This window comes from Acomys russatus, chromosome 6 (assembly GCF_903995435.1).
Source record: "Acomys russatus chromosome 6, mAcoRus1.1, whole genome shotgun sequence".
NCBI classification, from domain to species: Eukaryota; Metazoa; Chordata; class Mammalia; order Rodentia; family Muridae; genus Acomys; species Acomys russatus.
Genome location: NC_067142.1, coordinates 81220700 through 81234366, shown reverse-complemented (window position 1 = coordinate 81234366; position 13667 = coordinate 81220700). Strand labels below are relative to the sequence as shown.

At 40.2% G+C, this 13667-nt stretch overlaps 1 protein-coding gene across 1 annotated transcript in view; it reads left to right on the top strand.

The window, feature by feature from the left end:
- Spata17 (spermatogenesis associated 17) overlaps positions 1–13667 on the top strand; it is a 163947-nt gene that overhangs the window by 64121 nt on the left and 86159 nt on the right. The window contains exon 6 of the mRNA XM_051148107.1: positions 8488–8611. Coding sequence (XP_051004064.1) covers positions 8488–8611 — 124 coding nt within the window. The remainder of the gene's footprint in view (positions 1–8487; positions 8612–13667) is intronic.

The window sequence follows — 13667 nt, the reverse complement described above, 5'->3', positions numbered from 1 at the left end:
AATAAGGGCATCCTCTAGCTTGGTTAATTAGAAGTGAACAGTTTGCATATTTACTAAATGTGGAGTGTCATTGCCACCACGGCCTATTGCCTACATGAATTATTTCTCTATCTGCAATAAACAGCTGGGTAATTATTACTGCCATAATCAGATAAATTCCCTCTGTAAGGCTTTTCTTACATGGCAATTCTTTGAACTCATCCAAAGCTGAGCAAAATTTATGAACTCAAGCAGCTAGGCCACTTTTCATACTATGGCGTCCCTGCTCCTTGTTTCAAGGACACAAGTAGAGCTCCATAGTTATTGTGTAAATAGGAGAATAATATGATGACCGAAGATAGCATTTCAATAAACTTCATCTTCAAAATACAGTATCCTAACCTCAGCCAACTAAATCATAGAGATGTGGCCTTCTCTAATTATATGTAGATTATAAACTCTTATGGTAAGAGCTAGCCGAAGGACGGAAGAAAATAACATCTTGTTCTGCAAAAGCCCAAGTCATTCAGTAATGTTAGCTGTTTGTACTACTTTTCTCTGTAGACTCACGTTTTATATGAAAATGCGATAATTGAGATGGTACTGTGTTGCAGAGTGTCTTACTTAAAGCACAGAATGTATTCTCTGCTCTAAAGGGCATCCACTGCTTATCTACTCTAGGAGCAGGTGCTTCTTGTATTAGTCAGTATAGCACCTCCACCAGTCCCACTGGGAGGCTGTCTGTGCTGTTATGGATCTGTACGGAGGCATCTTGCTGGAAGGCTGTGCTGCTGACTGCGAGAGCACTCTTCTCCACGTTACTTGACTTCTGTAGCACTGCTAACCATTGTCTTCTCTAATTTCTACCAGACCCTGAATCTCACTCTACTTTTTCCCATTTTCCTCTTCTGATAGGTTTTTTTCAACCTATTTTCTGTGTATATTTTTTTGTTTTGTTTTGTTGTTTGCTGAGCATTGTCCTTTTTTATCCAACATCAATAATTCAGCAAACCTCAAACAAATACTTGGACAAATATTTTTAAAGCATTTGTTTCTGTTTTTACTTGTGTCTATGTGTCTCTCTGTGTGAGTGTATGTTGTGTGTACGTGTGCTTGAGGAGAAGAGGACATTTCTAAGCTGAAGCTGGAACTGCAGGTGTCTGTGAGCTATCTGACATGGGTGCTGAGAACCAAACTTGGGTCTCATGGAAAAGCAGCAAGTACTGTTAACCACTGTGTCACATCTTTAGTCCTAACAATATTTTTTTAAATAATTATAACACTTACAATATAAGTCATCGGGAAAGTATGAGTGAACATCGTAGTTATAAAATTAGCACAGATTGACAATTCCTGGAGCATTTAATATCTAGAAAGCATAGAATTTAGTGATGATGTAGAAATTCTGAAATGATGATTTACTCTAAAAGCACTGGATTGATAAAATGCCATTTAAATTTTGCCCATTACCGATATCAATGCACCTTTGTCATGTTGCCCAACATTTTTTATATCCATTTTTTTCCTTCTGTTTCTTCCCTTGGGGTTATCACTAACATAAGAAAAGTCATTAAAGCTTATTCTCTGTGTCACCATTTTATCTTTACTCACCCAACACTAGATGAGGTGAAATTCTCAGTGGCGTCACATAGACATGACTAGTGGGACGTGGATAGGACATGCAGGCCTTAGTTTCTCAAAGCTCATAGGCATTCACTGCGATGGCTTGTAGTGGCTGCTTAAACCTGAGGGACTTGTCCTCTGATTAGCTCAGAGCTGACCCCAGTTGGTATCTGGTGGCTTACATGCAAAAGCAGAAGCAACTGTTCTTATATTAAAACAGAGTTAACACATTTTAAATGAGAGGCAATGCTCAGTGTTTGAGTAAACACAAAATAAATAAGATCATGTAGCTCAATTCCCATGAAATGAGAATATCATTCACATCAACTCTGAACTCAGCCTTGGTGAGTCTGCCTTTTCTGATCCCTCTCACTAGAAGGGAGATTCCAGAACTGGAGCACTGTGCAAGTGTCTCTTCCATAGGCCAACCTGTCTGTCTAGGAAGGTGCTAGATATTTTATTCATAAGCTCCTTGAAAACAGGGACTACACTTTACATGTCATTTCCTTTACTATCTCAAACATACACATGACAAGTATAGCAAGTCAGTTATTTCTCTTCTTGATATTAACTCCCCTTTCCTTTTATTGACAATAGATTGTATTCTCAAATAATGCATCCTGATTATGGCTTCCCTTCCCTTCATTCCTCCTAGTTACTCCCCACCTCCTGTCCAGTCAGGATCCACTCCCCTGTCTATCTCTTATTGGAAAAGAACAGGCTCCTGAGAGATAATAAATATAACAAATTAAAATATAAGACAAAACAAATGCTATTACATTAGAGTAGGGCAACACAAACCAACAGAAGGAAAAGAACCCAAGAGAAGGCATGTGAATCAGAGACCCACTCATTCGCGTGCTCAGGAATCCCAAAGTCTACACAGAGGACCTGGCACGGATGCATGCAGGTCCTGCTCGTGTGTTTCTACCTCCTGCATATGAGCTCTGCATATGTTGATTTCAGAGGGCCTTGTTTTCTTGATATTAACTCTTAAAGCAGCTTAGATATTTTTGAGAAAAACACATATACTGAAACAAAGACTTTTCAGAAATTGCTAAATCGTGTATGCGTGTGCGTATGTGTGTGTGTGTGTGCGTGTGTGTGTGTGCGTGTGTGTGTGTGAGTGCGTGTGTGTGCGCGTGTGCGTGTGCGCGCGTGTGTGTGCGTATGTGTGTGTGTGCGTGTGTGTATGCGTGTGCGTGTGTGTGTGCGTGTGTGTGTGCGTATGTGTGTGTGAACAACTAAAAAGAGGCCATGGATTTAGTACATGATGAGGGTTGGAGGGAGCAAAGAGAAGGAAGAAAATGATATATTTTAACTTATAAATACAGTTAAGACATGAGTAAAAATAAAATATGTTTGTGTCATAATACGCTCACAGCAAGCATGAGTGCTTTTTACCTGACGTTAGAATGTCAGCCTTGCTGTCACAGCAGTGTTAAAGGCTGCAGAACAGTGTGAGGCAGTGTCCTCACAACGGTGGCATTTGTGCTCTTTTGAGGACTCTATGCAAGTGCTGTGCCTGTTCCCTCTGACTTTTAAAGTAGCTCATATCACCCTTTATTCCCTGTCAAGTTATTGTTTTCAAGAACCTTTTCTGATACACACATCCTGCCATGTGGCACTTCATAGGGCTTTGCTTACGTGACAACATGCATGTTAGGATCACTACTGTGACACCACTGAGTTTCTTTATGACATCATACAAGTGTATAGAACTGAGCCTTCTCAGTTTTCCCCCACATTCCACACTCTGCATTCCTGTAGGGCCCTCCCAGGAGTTCTGATAGGCTAGTCTGCATGACACCTTGAATGTATTTCTAGCAGCTTCCACATCCGTCATGCAGGGAGAGAGAGAGCCCTGCTTCCACTACAGGATGCAGCAGAGCTCTCAGTGCAGCAGTTCTTTCCCAATCCAACCCTGAAGAGCGGGTGTGCTGTTGGAGCCGTTTCCTGGGGTCTGCAGCAGTGACTGTGTAGGATACTCAGCAACAGGTACCAGAGCAGAGGCTTTCAGAAGGGCACCATAATGACAGAGCTTTGTGATTGACCTACTTGTGCCCATTAAAACAGAACGCCAGAGACTGGATTATTAAATACACAAGTTTGTTTGCTTTCTCATAATTCTATAGACTAGAAAGTCCAGTGTCACGGTGCCAGCAGATCCAGTACCTGGTGAGAGCAATCTTGCTGGCAGATAATCATCTCTTTCAATCCCCATGTGCTAGGGAAAGTGACAGCATAGTACACTACTTCGCATAATGGTACAAATGCCATGCAGCAGTTTGCTATATAAAAACCTCTCAGACTCCAAATTGGTAAGGGCCATTTAGCTACACTTTCCTTTTGTCTGCCTTTTACTTTCTCAGAACTATCATGCCTAACTCCCAACCTTTCCTCAAACCCACCACACAGACCTCCTAATTAAACAGACATACGCATTTAGTCCATGTCAGTGCCCTAGCACTTAGTAGGACTGTTTCAAGAAGCGCACGACGCATGCATGCATGTACTAAGATGTGCGATGTTTTAGACCCATAAAAGAACATAGGCTTATGATGATGAAAACAGATAAACAATTATTAATGGCGGTATCTATGACTCTTGAGAGAATGGGGGAAGGTATTTGAGGGCCACTGAGACAGCGCAGTAAGTGAGGAAAGAATTTGTCATAAGCCTGACAACTGAGTTCGACCCTCAAGACTCATAAAATCTTTAATATGGATTGTTTGTGAAAGCAGTTTTGAGCAGGATGTTCTTCCTCAAAAAAAAAAAAAAAGTTTGTGGGAAATATTGTTCTAGCTTGCCATAGACTTTAGGGAAAATCAAACAATTTAACAAGTCATTGTAGGCAGGGAAAGGAAGTACGTGTTGTGGGAATGCACAAGCTACAGCAAGGGAGTATTGCCAGCTTAGCGGGCTCAGGACCGAGGGCAGTGCCTTCACCGGTCTGCCTGCCCTGAAGTTCCTGTCACCACTCACACAGAAACCTAAATACTTCCGTGGAGACAATAATCCTTTATAATTCTTACACTACTACCCAGAACTCTTAGAAAACAGATTTACCTCTCTATTCAAATGGACAGGAACAAGATACAGTCCTTGTTTTCTGGAGTTTGCAGTCTAGTGGAAGATTCATACATCAAATAAATATATGTATAATTATACGGTTGTAAGTTTTCCTAAGCTCTTGGAGGGAAGCCAGGTTTACGGTGCTATGGATGAGCAGAGCAGTGGGAGATTTCAGACTGTACAGGGTGCTGCAGTTAGAGCATGCACACTCTGTGAGCGAAGGCCCTCCAGATGGGCTAGGATGGAACCGGCTGAGACGGCGACTAAAGCATGGTGGTGCCAAGCAGCAGCACCTTTGAGGAGGATGGACAGAGGCCAGGGACAGGCCTCATAGTCCTTGTAACATTTTACTAGTTGTTAGTTATGTCTGCCGAACAGCTTCAGAGTATCCTTTCTGTTTATCCTTTCAAAAGTCAGTAGCATGCGTCCTGCGTTTTCAGGTCCCATGCTTCTGTGTAGCCACCTGCTCCTAAAGCTATGAACTGATGAAGGGCAAGTCATCCAAACTACTCCCAAATGTAGCTTTTACCCTCTTTTATGCTTTGAAAATAGTATGCTGCTGTGATATTCAGTTACTTTCTCAGAAAGAGAAACCCTGTCAATATCTAATAAAATACTAGATAAAGCAGAATTTGTCATATGAATTTAACACTATGACTAAAGGTATTGATTTTGGAGTCATAGCTGAATTTCCATTCCACTTTCTGGTTGTGGGTGTTGGGGGATTTCATCTCTGTGAATCTCATGTCCTGATCTGTCAAGCCGGGCTGATGCAATCTGCCCAATGGGCATTTCCCCCAATAGGACAGGGAGAGTATTAAATCAGATAATCTATGTATCTAACCTAGGGAATTACTCAACGCAGAACAAAAACTTAGATGTTCATACTTTCCGGGTGGTTCAAGATCTGTGCAGCCAAGGTGAGAGAAAGGAAGTGTGCATGTCCCTGGTGGGAAGAGTCATCGAAGCAGAACCCTGGTGAATGAGTAAAGGAACAGAAGCTGAGAGGGGAGAGCGCGCAGCAGGCAGGGCTCTCTATTGAGGCCAGCCAGTGCTCCTCCCTGGGGCAAAGGCTCGGAACCCATTTGTTCTCCCTTCAGCAAGTGCAGCCTGAAAGAGATGGTAGCCACGCTAGTGTCCCTCAGTGAGGTTCAGTTATGAGCAGCTAACAGCCAACACTCCTGGCAGCTTCCAGCTAGGGTGCTTTAGTCCACGGTAGGGGGATGAGATATGTAAGCGCCCAGCTCTGGCCATTGTGCCACACAGCCCCATAGTGATGTAACAGCCTAGCAGATATGGTTGTCATCTTTCACCACACAGCTTTCTTCCAGGTTCGCGAGGTGAAACCGCTCCTCAAGGTGAGAAGAGGAAAGAGAGGTTTATTTACATGTTTACTTCCTCTTTTTGTTGCCACTGGTGAAAGTTTTGGTCATGCCTTATGCCTTTTAGGAAGTAAGGTGCTGTGTTCTTTGTCGTGACATTTCAGCCACACAGTATGCACTTATCAGGAGGACTATCATCAAGGGCGTTAGACCTAGCGTGAAGGCTCTGTAGTTAATAAAGTGTGTAGCCTTGCGCCTAGTGTATGTGAATGCTGGAGCGCGCTAGCACTTTTGTAGCAACACAGCATAGATGCAGCTTATCTGATCCTCACAGTCGTCTACTGAGAAAAATGGAACTATTAGGGTACTTTTTACTTTCCTAGATGGAAGAGGTTAAACAGCAAGCAGAAGCGCAGTGCAGCTTGTATAACCAGGGTCATTGTGTACTGCGTTCCTGACTACTCCACTACATTGCCTCCCAGTGGCTACTTTCATTGTCACTGCAACTCTAAAATATGTAAATATTTATCACTATAAATCCATGCATAAAATGAACTCAAATATAAATCTTTTTACATATTTACAGTAATTTTAATATTTGTTTGAAGTACTATTACAGAATATTTCGTAGACAATGATATGGTGCAGAAAATCTGAATAGTTTTATTAGAAAACAGGACCGTAAGACAAAAGACGTGTTGCTAATTCAGTGGAAAGTGTCATCTCTGTCCAGAGCAGCTCATCCCATTCCTACGATTAGTAAGTTCTTATTTGGGCTCATTTCTACATTATATAAACTAGGATAATAACCAGCACCTGCACTTGTTATTCTAATTATCTCAAAGGCTTGTAAGAGGAATCATAGAGGAAATGCTTATTTTTCATAAAAAACATTTTTTACCTAATAACAAAAGTAAAGACTAAATTTATAATGCTCTTACTTTTTGTGTACCATGATTGTTATTTTTCCTGGTAAAAATTCTCACTTGCTCATATGTAACTGTCTTGAAATGTGTACCTTAAGGACAAAGAAAGGTCACCAATTCCTCTAACTCCTGGTTCTTTGTCAAAAAGTGGACACAGTTAATGAGGTTTGTTTGGTACAGAACAAATTCGCAGACACAGACAGAGATGCTTTCAATGGAAACAAATTTGTTTGGCTTTACCAGGTTACTTAGCGATTAATAACAGCTTTGAGACGCAGGCAGAGAGGTCAGTGTACCAGCTTGCCAACACAATCTGAAGATGCAGCTAGCCTAGGTTGATGGGTGCCGAAGCCCCCCAATACCATCATAAAGGAAAACAGGCTGTTTTCTGCCTCCTTTTTTCATATTAAATAAGCAATTTTCAAGGGAAGGGTGGCAAAATGGGGGCCATGCCACTCCAAGTAATTCATTTATTTTGCAATTTAATCTTATGTTGAAAAAATTGCTCTGCTACAGTAGCCTAGCATGGTGATTTTTAAACGTCAGAGTGCCTCATAAGTAACCTTGTGTAAAGTATTAGTAGCCTGTAACAAGGAATTTCAATAGAAATTTTACCAGACATTCAAGTAGCAAAGAGAATCCTTTTGTTTTATTTTTTCGACTATCTCCTTTTAGTTTGTGTGTGTGTGTGTGTGTGTGTGTGTGTGTGTGTGTGTGTGTGTAGCAATGGCTGAGGTGATTTATTTGAAATTTTACATATAGAAGTAGACATAAGTTATATATCTATTTTAAAAATAAAACAGCAGTATTAAAATGCTGCTCTGACATGAGTGATAAATCTGTTCAATGAAAACAAAAGATGTAGCCTTTCTTCCTTATTTGATAATATCATGTCCTATTCAGAAGCTATTTATCACACAGTATAATTTAATGCTTATGTTTTCATTTATATTTCTTAGACATATACATAAGTGAGATTTTTCATTAATTTAGTGGAATTTTTCCTTACAAAAATTTATCTTAACCTAATCCTTTATTTAAATTATTTATATAAGTAAATAAAATCTCAATTTTTTAGATGCGGGATAATATATGTAATTTTATCAGTATTAAGTGAGCTATTAACTGAAGTAAACAGAATCAATTAAGCATGTAAAAAATCTGACTGGTATGCAAAATAAAAAGTAGACATTTGTAAATACAAATGAAAATTTAAGACTCACATCCTTCTTGGAATGTTTAATATTTCCAGAATAGCTAATCTTCCACAAAGAGGTGATGTAGAAAGCCACTCACTCTGCATTGAATTCTGACATTTCCTCTGCCACTGTATTAATTATAACATGTGCGCATTTGGTGTTGAAAACTCCGTCATGACAAGTCCCTTAAACATTGTCTAACAGCGCAGAGATTTCCACAGAATTCACAGGCAAGATAAATTGCACCCTTGATTTTGATAGATGTGGGTGATCATTGCCCCTCAAAAAACTTGATTATCATCAGTGAAAGAATTAGGGAATCAACAGATGTCATCAGAGTAACTGCTGGCAATTTTGATGCAGGGAGGCTTTGGAGGAGTTTGCAGAGATGAAAGAGAGAGAAGAGAGGAAGGCTCGCCTGGAACAGATCGAGAAGCAAAGAGATCAGCAAGCCTGCAAGATGCATTACCTGCTCAGCACAAAGCAGGTTAGTGTACCTGTGCCTGGCAGCTCCCATGAGCCTCTTGGACCCCTACCCTGACAGAGATAAACTAGCAGGCTGAATAGGACACGACTTGTTGAAAAGATACCACAAAGACACTACTTCGAGTTCAATTTCGTGCTTCTGTGTAGGTGTGCGCGGGCACCATGATTGGTCTGTGACAGTGCTTCATAGCGGCAGCTGCTGAGGCACTGACAGAAAGGTCCAAGTCAGCAGCATATAACACAACATGAAGGGCGTAACCTCGCCTTCAAAACTCATTCTGAGTGGCCTATTGTTGTGTTGTGAATTGATCAAGAAATAGCAAGTTATTAAGCTGAGCTGGCTTTCAGGTTTTCTCTTTTAATTGAAAGAATGTTGAGATTAAGCCCATTCTTAGCCCTTTCCTAAATTTTGATGGAAGCTGTCAGGTAAAGCTTTTGAACAGATTGCATCAGCCTCGTATGGAAAGCTCAATGTGGAATTTAGAATACTTAGAAGTTTATTCTCATACTTCAGATTTTGTTACAGTTACTGAGAAAGAATACATTGCACATAGAATGTTCTGTCTAGAGAAATATGCCTTTAAAGCATGAACTGACTGGCAGATGGCTTAGTGGGTAAAAGTACTTGCCACCAAGCCTGGTGACCTGGGTCCAGTCCCCAAGACCCTGAGAGTGGAAGGAGGTAGCTGGCGCCTTTCTTTTATTTATTTTAGTGATTAACAAGAGTTAATCTGAGATGCCTACACTGGCGTCTCCATGTTGCGCCCTCGTCTCCATGTTGCGCCCTCGTCACTTTCACTTTACACGGCGCCGTTGATGTTAAGGAGTTGCAGGCGAAACTGTGTCAGAGCTTCTCCCTCAGAAAAACATTTCAAAAATGTCAGAAATTTCATTGGCTCTGGCAATTTGGTATATGAAATTATAGTGATCTAACTATTTATAAGTAACTGAAGAGATGAAAGGATAACTATTGACCCTATGGAGATGTGCTCCCCCCAACTTCTTGGTGATAAAATCAAAGGGTGATACCGTCTTACTGTCCAATCTGTTCATTTGTCCACGAGATTGGATGTGCTGCCAGACAATCCTGGAAAACACACGCCTTCCCTCCATTCCCACTAGATCCCGCTTCCTTTAATCAGTATTTGTCATCATAACATAAAAGAAGTAGAGTCTGAAGACTGCAGAGATTTGCTCCACTGAATATGATTCCTCCTTAGCCTGTTAGTCTGAGTGCCATGTGTGCGTGCTCCTCCATTGGTGCTGGGCTGGGAGTGGAGGGCTTGTAAGTCTGTGCTAACTGAGCCTTGGTCCTAGGGCGTGTCCAGCCTCCTCCTCTCAGTCTGCTGTCACAGGACTTTCTTAATAGGAGAAAACTGCTATCTGCAAGTGTTTTAAGATGAACACACTTTCAGTTTTGGTTTTACTGAAACAACGAATTTAAATGCTTTCCCTGCATAAGAAACAAAACCACACACTTCTATGTGAGTATTGCTACTCACTTGCCTTAATGACTTGGCTGTTGGGTGGAAGTTGAACTCTGGATTTAAAAATATTCTTAGTTGGTTTGGGTTAACTCTCCTGGACTGCTTACTGCAGGGGCTTTCAACGTCAAAAGACTGGTATTTTAACTGTGAGTCACAAATGTAAGTTGTTTTTGTGAGAAGTTTATTTATATACAAGCGTTTTTGAACTATGTGAAAAATGTAGCATTTCTGTAGGGGGCATAGTTTATTGGAAATTCCAATAATTTAGTAACTATATTAAAATGTGTTGTACACTATTAATTTTGGCATTAAATTCCTATAGTTCTAGTGTAGCTTAGCATAGTTAGCAGATGTAAAACATTAGTCAGGCAGATAATGCTTGAAAAACACTGAAGAGCTTTGCAAAATGATGTCTGTTAACTCAGATACAGGTACTGCCGTTTAATGGAGAATAACCTTGGACTGACTATGCTGCTATAGTGATGTTTGCTGACACAGTTTAAACCGAGTCCTACGCCTATCTTAGTGTGAATCAGATGTATGTTTTTAAATAGTTTGAGAAGCTATTCATAATTTTATTGTTATCTCATCTTTATTCAAGCAAATGTGTTTGTGCTAATAGGAGTTAGATGAGTAAATAACTAATATTGCAATGAGCAAATTAATAGACCCCTCAGGGCTTTATTAATTAAAAAGTTCAAGTCATAGTAAAGCATCTTTTTTATATGTTTATTTCAATCAGAAAGCTGAACATGGCAACTCATTTGCATAAATAATCAATCACCATTTACTAGTAGTAATAAGGTTAATTTGTTGCTGCAGACATAACAGGATTAGTCAATTATATTTCCTAGAAAATACTATTTGTTATGCACCTGCCACCTGTAAAGCAGGACTGTGTTTAACGTCCTTACTAAATGAACACATCAAAAAACCTTTGTCCCTGTAAAATTTTTTGAAAGGAAAGCTAATTTTACTTGATTTGAATAAAGTAGAATGCAAGCAATGCCTCCATTTGTAAATTTAATTTATCTTTCTGCAAAGATTGATTATTTAATAAAGTTATTTATTTTGATTCAGGAACCAGTCAAACCAAATCTAATGCATACAGGACACACTTCCTTTGAAGAAAATCTCATTTCAGATTTGTTTTATTCCGAAGAAACTGACTTTCATTCCTTTGCCCTTGTTCTCAGTAATAAATTATGCTGTCTGCTCCACCTACTGGTGGATGTCTGCAAAGGCCTGTTGTTGGGCTCACTAAAGGAAAACATTGTCTCCTGCCGCTCAGCGAAGGCCCAGGGATCTGAGTGACAACAGCTAGCACTGTGAGATGAACATTACTCCATAGAACCGTCCATTGCAGTCAGTGATGTGTTAGGGAGTTACCCCTTTTTCATGTTAACATGATCGTAGAACAGATGTGTAAACAATGTGGGTCAATCAGTCTAATGGCTTATTTTATTTTGTGGCATTTGATAGTTAACATATTTAAATAAAAGTGAAAAGTATTATAGAAATACTTTTTTGTTATCATCTATATAAAATTTTGATATTTTTCCTTCTTCTGACAATTTTTATATGAGGGCAAAAGTAATTCTTGTCACTGTGTGATTTTTAACCTTTGCTGTGAACATTATTGACAAGCTATAATTTGTTATACTTGAATATTTGAAAAAAATAAAATGTGTGCAGTCATCTTTTGCTCACAACCATACCAAACTGAATTTATATAAAGAAGAAATATATTTTAATTAAAACTTAAACTTGACCTAGTCATAGTAAACTGATAGCCTGTTAAATGGGAAACATGTTTAGAAGACAAAGATTATGAGGTTATAATATTAACTAGAAATATTTAATTTCCAAATCATGTATTACATTCCATCCTATTTTCTGAGGACAGTGAGCCTACAGGTTCTCTGCTTGTGTACACCAAGGACTTAGTATGCAGCATGTGCCACGGTAAGATGGCAGTCTCTGTGTGCACACACCATGGTTGCATGTGCAGTTGTGTGGGTGCCTCTCCGTCGGCTGTCTTGTGAATTGGGAACACTGTACTTGTACAGGCTTCTCAACAGACAAGTATAGAGCACCCAGCTGTCGCAGGAAGCTTGGGGCAGTGATGCTCAGGTCAGCTGGTAGTGGGCAGCACACATTTTATGCCTGTGAGTCATTCACTCAGGAACAGGCTGGCTCTTTGTGGTTACCTGGCTGCACCTTTTCTCTTTGCTGTATTTTCATCATGTGTTTTTTCACTTTATCTCCACTGCCTTCCATTTCATCATTCTGTGTTTCAAGACTGTATATCCACTGCCTTCCATCTCATTCTATGTGTTTCAAGACTCTCTGCATTTCCACTGCCTTCCATTTTACTGCATGCAAAGCAATGGCAATAGTCTCTAAAATTACTTTCAGTTAAGTATTTTACTCATTATTCCAGTGTATTTACTACAGTCAGAGTAATCTTAAAAAATGCCATTGTTTCATTTCCATTTGAAGTTTGTAAACCTTGAAGGTTCCGTGTTCCATGTTTGATAAAATCCTTTTATACTCACAGATTAGTAGAGCTCTCTGACCTGTCCAGAGAAGTTTCTTTATGCAGTTGGTGACAGTTAGTGCAGATACTCACAGCTGATGAAAGCGTAGAAAATAAATGTCTGTGGAGTGCTCAGCCACAAAGGGATCTCTGTATCACACTCCCTTCCCTCAACACTCAGGGCACATGGAAGAGTCAGCAGAAAGATTGTAAGAGCTAGGGGTCAGGGAGCACTGGAGTGAAGCAAGTGTCATCTGAGCGTGACAGAACCCTTGAACTCCTCACCACAGCTGGAGCCGCCTGTAGCACACCTGTGTAAGACCAAGCCAGTCACCATTCTCGAGTGGAGGGGACAGGGGCTCAGACCCAACCCCTAGCTCAGGAGCCTTTGGTGGCAGATGGCTGTTGGGGAGGGACAGTCAGTTTTAAGGGTATGACCCCTAGTTGGTCAACCACGCTGCATGGAGCCCACAACCATGTGTATATGTCTACACAGACTGAACCTGATGGGATATTAAAATAATAATAATAATAATAATAATAATAATAATAATAATAATAACAACAATAATAATAAATGACAAAAGAACATAAAGGTGGGAAGGAGGTTGGGGGGACCTGGGAGGGGTTGGGGGTGGATATGCTCAAGATACTTTGTATGCATTTATGAAAATTTCAAAGAATTAATAAAAGTATATTTAAAACAATCCTTCCTTTTCAGCGTAAACATTGACAACCCTCAGCTCTCTCCTCCGCCCTGCCTACTGTGTCTTTTCTTCCTTTGCTCCTCAGTGTGGTCATCCCATCACAGCCTGACATTCTAGTCAAGAAAAGCTCACCACAAGGATTTCCTTGCACATGGATGAAGCTGACTACTTCTCACAGCTAGCTGTAGTCTGGATATCCAAGTCCTGCTCTCACCACAAAGGGAGCTTCTCAAAGCCTCCCACCAGCACTGACCTTTCCCATTCTTCGACTGTTAAAGACATTTCCTCCCTCCTATTAAACTATCAATGAAGTATATTAACTGG